Source organism: Coffea eugenioides, unplaced genomic scaffold (assembly GCF_003713205.1).
Source record: "Coffea eugenioides isolate CCC68of unplaced genomic scaffold, Ceug_1.0 ScVebR1_3343;HRSCAF=4542, whole genome shotgun sequence".
Lineage (NCBI taxonomy): Eukaryota > Viridiplantae > Streptophyta > Magnoliopsida > Gentianales > Rubiaceae > Coffea > Coffea eugenioides.
The window spans coordinates 8,191-18,167 of record NW_020863911.1 but is presented as its reverse complement, the minus strand read 5'-3'; the positions used below and the strand labels follow the sequence as shown (position 1 = coordinate 18,167).

Genomic DNA, 9,977 nt, shown 5'->3' with positions numbered 1-9,977 from the left:
ATGGCTCTCAAACTGTTACGAAATTTAACTTTTGACCCTATAATTATTAATTGATAAGTTACCCTTCCAACTAATTAAACCATATAATCCTAACCCTTTCGTCAATTTGAGTCGTTATGTTTAACAACAATAGCATAACTTGATCCACAACTTGTAGGGCATAGACTTAAAATGTTTAATCTAACAGTAACTTCTAAAGACCAGATTAAATGATCAAAATAAAGATTCAAGGCCTCTCATCCGTGTACCAAATAAATGCCAATATAGATAACAATCAACTTTATTTCAGGATGACCCAAATCAAACGTACACTGTACTGTGAAAGACAAATACAAGCAAAAGAGCAAAGTGAACAACATCAAGAAAAGTACATATCGGCGCTTAATACATGACACTACTGCATATGATTTCTCACATGCTTTATTATTGAAGGCGCCTTACAAATCCCTTGGTTCTACAAGAGATGAAATCAAGTGATAATTATGGAGAAACTAGACACAGCGTTTGAGGCGACTGAATTTGATATATTCACATCTAGTCTTGCCACAAAGAAAATTCAGACACTCGCCACCAGTAGAGCATGGGAAAGGGCAACGTCGTACAGTATCAGTTAAAGTTGACTCCAGAGTTGTTATCAATTGTTCAGCTATAGCTTCTGCTTCAGCTTCAGCTTCAGCCTCAGCTGGTTGGACTCTTGAGGCTTCCACCTTTGCTATTGGTCCCCCTATGACCACTGCAAATGAATTTTGCAAGTTCAGTTCAATAGTTTATAGTTTAAACTACACCAATCATATTGGTTAACTCGTCAAATAGTTTATATGTCGTTCGTTTTTCATTGTATCTCAAGTTATTTCGAATGCCTAATGTCCCTGTAGATCATGAGCAGTTTCTATGTCTTCACACTAAAATTTTCAAATAAGGAGTTGATACGGGTAAATTTTGATAAGATTTAGCAATTTAAGATTAAACAAAATTAACCTTAATAATGATCATAAGGCCTCAATAGTTACTGAAGTCCAATGTCAACGTGTCTGTGCTTGTTTAGCGTGTTTGTGTGCTATGGGTGAACCAGAAGTTGAGATATGCAAAAAGCTCGGTGAGGAAGTCTAACATCTACGTACATAATTGAATATAATTGAGAACTTTTAGAATTTCAGTGGAATATAAAATGATTTCTAAAATCTTAGGAGAGGCAAATTCTGCATTTTGCAAAGATATATATATGTAAGAACCTTAACTTTCATGGGATGTGGAAACATTTTTCTTTAATTTGTGTGTGCATGCAGGAGGGAAAGACTTACATGAAGCAATCACAAAGAAAGCAAATAGTATCAGCTTTTTTGATGCTTTCTCCATTTCTTCTCAATGCTGAATTTTCGAGCTACAAATAACTGGCTAGAGATCTCCTAGGCAAGTTTGATGGTTCAAGTCTCAGTTCACAGAGCGGTATATAAAGGGCAGAAAAGTGTGGTTGCTTCCTTTCTGCACTTTCAATAATTATAAATTCGTAGTTGATGCTTCGCAGTATATATCACATGGGCTATATCCACTGAAAATAAACCCCATCAACCATTCTGAACAAGAAACAAGTGGTACTAATTAAGACGAAAACCTCTGTGTCAATCCTAGTCAGGTTTTGTGATGAATTCAAAATTTTTTACTGTGAGTAAATACGTACTCTACCACACTTTTCTGTGAGTAAATATGTCGGAATAATGTAGTTCCAATGGTTTGGTTTCCATGCACACAAAAATATAAGTAGATGAGCTACATCAAAGCAATGAGTTAGCATTACATTTAATAAGTAGATGAGCTACATCAACTAAGATTAGGTCGTAATAGTTATTGAAGTCTTCACACAAAAATTTTCAAAAGTAAGGAGTTGTTACGAGTAAAATTTGATAAGATTTAGCAATTTAAGATTAAGTAAAATTAAGCTTAATAATGATGTTTAGGTCTCAATAGTTATTGAACACCCAAGTCAACATGTCCGTGCCTCTTTAATGTGTTTGTGGGCATTGGTGAAACCAGAATTTGAGATTTGCTGGGTAAGACAGGTAAAAATAGTAGAATTTGAGATTTAATGTGTTTTCTAGTTTTGTATCTTTAATTAGATTTAAGATTTAGAGATTTCGTTAGATGAAATCAGGGATTACCACTCTAATGTCCATAAACTAGATGTTGATTTTCAGTTCTCAAATCCGGATGAGCTGTCAAAAGTAGTCAGAACTGCATAAAGATAATGTACACTACAATGTCAAGATAACAGTACAATGAAAGAATTGGCGGAGCCTGTTATGAGATTGGCAACTACATGAGGAAAGCTTGCCCCCAGTACTGATAACTTGAACTTTCAGTTTTCAAATCGACCAACAGACAAACATCTGGTAAAAAGTACTTTTGACTCTATACATGCTTCCTCCATGCCGATCTTTTTGAGGTCAATAATCTCTTAATATGGTTCATCATTGATGATTGTCAAATATATGTGTGTACGGATGCATTGCTAATCGATTTTACGCTTCTTATATTGTCACTTTTCATCTCGCAGCTCTTCTTCTTTGATTTAAATTCCATATCCAATTGCTCAATAAACAGAAAGGGAAATTCAAGATCCAAAGAACCAAGAATTTAGAAGCATCGGTTTGCTTATTCTAGTCTGGACGTGTATGAGATATTTCAGAAATGATGATATCTCTGAAGTCATGAAAAAGAGGTAGAGATGGAAGGAATCTACTAATGTATTGGACAAACAATCTCTTTCCAAGTATAAAACAAAGAATCCAGTACCAGATCAGAATATAAATCCCTTGCCACATAAACACAAAAACACACACACACACACACACATATTTAAAAGCTCAAGCTATTAGCAAAATTTGTGTGGAATAAAAGCACCAGATAAAGAAATAAAAACTTATTCAGTATTGTTGGAGGCTTATATAAGAGTTACAAGATGAACAAGGAGAAGAGATTTTCTGATTAACACAAACAGGTTGATTACGAGCTGAGATGTGTATGTAAGTGAAGATAATGCAAAACTTGGTTACCTTACAAAACTAAGAGCCTTAAATTCTGAATTCTCTGTACCAGTTAAAAACAGAATATCGGGTAATTTCTGTAGTGCATTCGCAACTTCAGAAAACAGGTGTGGAAAGCAAAAAATATGGCAAAGAAGCCTCCACGTTGCAATCTGACAAGTACGGACGCAAAAGGGAATAATTGTAGAAAAGGAAGTGATGACCTATAACCGCGGTTTGGACATTGGAAATGTAGCGTACAGCACAAGCTGAAAATGCATTGGGATGAAATGGAATTAACATAAATATAATGGCCTAAGTAGTAAAAATGAACCCGTTAACTTTATTAAAACAACCCCAATTTTGAACACTTTCGTCCATAATAACAACGGACTACCCATTTTCGTCGAATACAAATGTTAGCGAATAGAAAATTTTAAATACAAATGCATTTTTGAATAAAGAGCCAACTCTTTATGGCTTTCCTGCACTACAACTAAAGATTAAATCCATTTTGAGGACCATTATTATATTGAAACGGGTGTGTCAGTTTAAAAGTTTGAGCTCCCCTTGGCTTTCTTCCATTACAACAACATAATACCGACGGTGCCATATAGACAGACTGATTTATCGGATAAAATGAAACAAAACCCGTTGGTGAGTAAAAGACCAGCTCTTTGTGCCTGTCAACCATTACAGTGACAGAGTTGCCAACGTGCCTTAAATACAAATGTTGGGTTATGGGATAAAATGTAGTTAAAACGGTTGTCTTATAAACGACCAGCGCTTTACGGCATTCGTCCATCAGACAGTCAGGAGACCCCAATTTCGTTGAATACAAAATTATTTATCGGAAAGCATAAAAATTAACACGCCGGTGCCGGTTTTGTTGTATAAAACATCGAAGACGAAGCTTTGTGTACTAAACAAAGCCATGGTGGGGCCACCGAAGAGGAAGCGTAATAGGTACTAAACACACAGCCATGTTGGGGCCCGCAGTGATGGGTGTGTTTGCAGACAGGTGGTGAGGTCGGACGAAGGCAAAAATTTGGTAAAGAAGAAGTCAAGGCGGAATAGACAGAGGTGGTGTCTACTGGCGTAAATTCAGGCGCAGGCGGTGACGGTACATATATCTGAGGAAGGCCCTTCCGAAGCTGTGGTGAAAGAATGCAGCGGCGTGGAACAGAAGTAGAGAAATCAAAGGTGAGTACTTTTGTCCATAACTTTGAAACTCATGACATGGTGCAGGAAACAGAGAACGGAAGAATGGGGATGGATGGTTGCGGCAGGTTAAGGTCATTTGACCTTAACCAAGAACCTGAGTGTGACCGACACACATTCATTGAAGAAAGCGGTGGTTCAATAGGAGGACACGAAGATGAGGAGGCCAATGAATTGGTGGGCGCAATAGGCGTGGATGACGTAATGAAATTAACATTTGACACGGAAGAAGAAGCTGGGGAATTCTATAATTTGTATGCGAAACTAAGCGGATTTGGGATTCGTAAAAGTAATGGCAAACGAGATGCAGATGGCATTTCAAGATTTAGAAAATGGGTATGTTGCTGTGAAGGTTATAGGAATGAAAAGTGGTTTAATTATGAAGACCGGAAAAGAGAAGCAAAACCAATCACAAGAACCGGGTGTGGGGCTTGCTTTCGCGTGAAATATGACATAGAATCGGTAAAGTATGTGGTGACACGCTTCATTATGGAGCACAATCACCCGCTGGCATCAGAGGCAAGTGTGCAACACATTAGGTCGCATAGAAAAGTGAGCGATGCAGAATATGCGCAGGCAAAAAGTCTAAAGTTGGTTGGGGCCAGAATATGCCAGATAATGAAACATTTTGTTATCAAAGCTGGAGGGTATAGTAACGTGGGATTTTGCATTAAGGATCTGTATAACCGAATGGACGAGGAACGTAGAAAAGATATTTTTAATGGCGATGCAGAAGGGGCACTTGGGTTCTTGGCAGCGAAGAAGGATGCCGATGAGATGTTCTTTTATAAATATGATGTGGATAACGAAGGAAGATTGGCAAGGTTGTTTTGGGCAGATTCTAAATCTCGTGCGGACTTCAGTGTATTTGGAGATGTATTGGTGTTTGATACAACATACAAAACAAATAAATACCGCAAGCCACTAGTTGTACTTGCAGGGGTAAACAACCATTTGAACAGTACTATTTTTGGCTGTGCCCTGCTATCAGATGAGAGGATTGAAACATATGAATGGGTGCTAAGTACATTTGTAGAGGCTATGAAAGGTAGAAAGCCAGTAGCAGTGATGACAGATGGGGACAGTGCAATGCGAAGAGCCATAAAGAATCTTCTCCCAGATGCTTGTCACAGGCTATGTTCGTGGCACTTGCATAGAAATGCACGGAGTAATATTCGCTGCGAGGAGTTTAATAACAGGTTGTATAACCTGATGGAGAGAAAGTGTAGCACTCTTGAGTTTGAGGATCGGTGGGCTAGGTTGGTTAATGAATGTGGGGTGGTAGAGAATGAGTGGGTGAAGGAGTTATACCGTAGGAGAAGGTTATGGGCAGAGGCCTATTTACGCGGTAATTTTTTTGCAGGTATGAGAAGTACTCAAAGGTGTGAGAAAATGAATGCTTTTTTGAATGAGTACTTGAATGAAAAAATGCGACTATATGAATTCGTTAGAAGTTTTGATTTGGCAATAGCGTGGCTTCGACATACTGAGAGCAAAGCAATTCACACAAGCGAAAACACAAAACCAGTCTTAACCACAATCCTGCCCGAATTAGAGTGGAGCGCAGCGGAGGTGTTTACAAGGAATGTGTTCTTCATGGTGAGGAAGCATTTGAACAGGCAAGGACTTCTAATTTCTGAGGGCTGGAGCGAGGATGGAGGGAGTCGTACGTATTATTACTCGAAATATGGTGGACACGGAATAAGTTGGAGGGTGGATTATGATAGGTCAATGGAGAATCTAATCTGCTCTTGCATGAAATTCGAGTCAAAGGGGATTCCTTGTGCTCACATGTTTCGCGTGATGGTGGTAGAAGGAATGAACAGGATCCCAGAAGCATGCATTTCGAAGCGGTGGACAAAGGGAGTTTACTGTAGTAATAATGGAATGAAAGCATTTGTTGCAGACGAACAACTGACACAAATGGCCAGATATGGCACTTTAAAGTCCAGCTGTAATACTATGTGTTACTATGCCTCCTACATGGATGACGCGTTTAATGACCTGCAGCAGATGTTTGACAAGCATTCCGTGGACCTAAAGGAGAAGTGGATTGACAGGGGATATGGGGGAGACGGATTTGCAATGGATTCAAGAGTGAGGAACGATAGAAGTAGAAGAACATTCGGGCTGTTAGATCCCAGGGTGTCACGGTGTAAAGGTGATCACAAGCATGCAGAAGCAAAGAAGAAAAGAAAGTGTGGTCATTGCAGGTACTATCGGAATTGCATACGTAGTTATACAGTAGTTAATTGATATAATACATGAAGTGGACAGTGAAGGTAATAATGAAGAAGTGGGTATTTTTCGTTCTTATTATCAACAGTAGCAAATAAAAACATAATTAAATGTGCATCCAAAGTTGTTGGCAATGCAAGAAAGTTGAAGTGGTGTAATGTTAGCATTGTGCTTAGTTGACGTGATTACTTGTAGTCACAAATTATTTGACATGTGATATATGGGTTGAAGATTGCAGGCAGGGCACAACCAACGAACATGCCCATACAAAAAGAATTCGCACAACACAGCAGTTCATGATGATTATATGGAAAATTGTTTGGATGACTCGCTGGAAAAATCATTTGAAATTGGTACGGGCTGGAGCGACTCAGGCGAATGGAGAGGACCTGTGGTTGTACCACAACCACAGGGTAGCGGTGGAAGGGACACAGTTGGCCAACAAAGAAGTCCAGGAGAAAGATGAGGCACTACTGGAGGCCTTGCTTCGGTTTGCAGTTACGCAATAAATAAGGCAGGTTTTGGTGAGTAGAGGTGCAAGAGTAGTGTTTCCATGAAACAAGTACGAAACTGTAGAAGGGGAACGGTTTGTATCTTTCCTTCGCATTAATTTGTTTTGAGCATGAGAAGGCTACAAGGTATTCGTGAATGTGGGGGTATGCTGGGTACAGGTTGTGGTGGTGTTTAAAAAAATGTGATTCCGTTACCATTGAAGTGTAAATAATGTAAGTTTGAATGTGTCATGGGCCATTGTAAGGTGTTATGACGACAGCCACTGAAAGGTAGTAAACAGTCATTGTACTGATGCAGTACCTGTTGGTAAATGGCATTGTTGTTCTTATTTCACTGCTGTTGCGTGTGTAAATCCTATTATATATTCTTATACAATGTGTGAAATGCAGAGGTTGAAAGAGATGGTATGGTTGTGCATGGAAGTAGCAGCCGTGACGACAGACAGGTTACAGAGCAACACCGGCTTGAGGGATTGTCTTTTGTTATGTATCGGTGGGGTGAAGAGTATTCAAGGTTGCTAGGCCATGGGTAAGTCATTGTAGTTCCACCGAAGGTTGCGTCGTAAGCAGTGCAGTAGCAAATAGTGCTACTGCACTTGGGTAATATTCTTTCTGTCAAGCCAGTAAGCCTTTTTGACAGTTTATACGAACCTTAATCCCGAGCAACCCTCAGAAGCAGGTAACTGTTGTTTATAGGTTAATAGGAGAGTAAGTAGTTGACAAATTGTTTATTAGAGGAACCAAAGTTGTTCCTTTTTTGTAAATAGGAAATTAAGTGGAAGCGTATGTTGCGCAAAATCTCTTGGTGGGATAGACGTTTCCTTAGTGGGTACTTGGGAATCAGCTTCAGTTGCCCAGCTTTTGTAAACTGGTGCCTTACGCTGCTGCTATAAACTGTTTTTACGATATGGGCTGTTTGTTCCTCTCATTGCTATCCAAACCAATGACCGAAAAGGCCCAACGCCTTTTCTCTTGCCCATCGTTCCATTCAGGTGTAGGAACAGTAACATCTGTTTCTCCCGATCTACTTTCATTGCTCACAATGCTTATGCGTCTCTTCAGTGCACCAATAACAATGGTATTATCAGTTATATGTATATATGTATATTAATTTATGTAATATAATTAATATTATAAATTATACTACTAATTATACAAATGTACTAATAGAAATTATTAATTAGTTCGAGTAACTTTACTAATACATTTGTACTAATATATTTAATTAGCCAATAACTATCAATTACGATGTGGTTTGTAATATATTTATTAGGGATAATTTAAGAAACCTCCCCTGAGATTTGTGACACTTTCAATGGCACCCCCTGAGGTTGTAAAAATTTGACTGACCTCCGTTGCCTTTGAGTTATTGGGTCCCTTAGCTGACATCATGAAGGCGAAAATTACAAATATATGGTATGAAGTTGGGATTTATTAGTGATGTTGGGGATTATTATTTACCATTTAGTTGGGGAAAAAGGCATCTACAGTGATTACTGAAGCCTAACAACAATGTCACAAACTTAGAGAGTAATACATGAAGTAAAGCTGGATTAGGGAGTAAGGCACCATTTTTAGAAAATGGTACAGTTTTTTTGTTATGAAACAAAAAAATGGTAGGTTATCTACGTAATATAAGTCAAAAATAGTTTAAAAAGGAAATGTCCCATAAAGTACCAACTCTTTATGGCTTTTGTGTATTACATGAATGAAGTACCACGTTTTGTATGAACATTTCATTATAAATATTTGAAGTATTTTGTTAAATACTTAAAAATTTGCAAATACAATTCAAATATATGGAATGAGAGATGTTTACGAAAGGAAAACTAGCATTTTTTGAAATATTTAATATAAATGAAACATTTTAAAGTAAACAAAATAAATTGTTTGCTATAATATACTAGTTCTTTACGGGTTTGTTCCATTATATGAGTTAAGGACTAGCTGTTTAAGAGTAATTGACTTCGAAACAGAAGCGCAACTTTGAAATACGCTATTTTAATTTTAGTAAATTTGTTTGTATATGAGAAATTGGTTAACTAGCGCAGTGAATTGAAACCCTGCTTATATATCGTGTTGCATTGATACAAAAGGCTTTTGTGTCATGATATAAATAAGCTGGAAAAATGTAATGCATTAAATGTGAAGATTTATAGTAACAACAAGTTTCATTTAAATTGTTTTGTTGTAAATATTTAAGGGTTAATCGCACTTTATCCCCTTTAAGTATAAGCTGTTTCTCACTTTACCCCCCAACGTTTGTTTTTCCTCAGTTTACCCCCTCCGTCAGCAATTGCACCGTTAAAAACTTCAAGATTTCAAAATTGCCATACGAAAAGGGCCGTTGGTTTTAGCTGACAAAAATGCCCCTCAATGGTGTCTGATGCTTTTAGCCTACTTTTTCCCTCAAAGAGCCGTTGGTTGGTATTAGCCGTTGGTTGGGTTCTATAAAATGTGGTATTGTGCAGCCAATTTTTCTCATAAATTTTAGCAAATTCCAAAGTTCCTAAAATTTCTCTCCAAAGTTCCTAAAATTTCTCTTTGTCAACCAAAAGCATCATAAAATGTCACAAAGTGTTTCAAATAATGTTGAAAGATCACCCCAAAAAATGTGGGGATGTGGTAAAGAGGCACCATTGTGCACCTCTTGGACACTTGAAAATCCGGAAAGAAGATTTTACGGCTACTCAAATTACAATGTAAGAATTTTTCATTAATAATTTGTTAATATTGTCTTTAATTTGGTTCTATACCTGAATAAGTTAGAAAGAGTTTAAACAACTATTTTTTTTTATTTAGAACCGACATGCATGTGGGCACTTTTCAACAATGGATTTAAATTTATTTTTAACCGACAAGTAAATTTCTATTTAAGGCACCTTGGGTATTCTGTGAGTATAATGGATGAAAAGTATAAAGAGTTGGTCTTTTATTCAATAATGGATTTATTTTTATTTTATCCGATAAATAAATTTCTATTTAT

The 9,977-nt window shown here is 37.5% G+C and overlaps 1 protein-coding gene across 1 annotated transcript; it reads left to right on the top strand.

Moving 5' to 3' along the window:
* The first annotated feature begins 4,187 nt into the window (after window positions 1-4,187).
* Window positions 4,188-6,988, top strand: LOC113757825 (protein FAR1-RELATED SEQUENCE 5-like). The gene is made up of 3 exons (XM_027300935.1): window positions 4,188-4,223; window positions 4,269-6,454; window positions 6,718-6,988. Exons 1-3 carry the CDS (start codon window positions 4,188-4,190, stop codon window positions 6,986-6,988), a joined length of 2,493 nt encoding a protein of 830 aa, XP_027156736.1.
* Window positions 6,989-9,977: the final 2,989 nt, after the last annotated feature.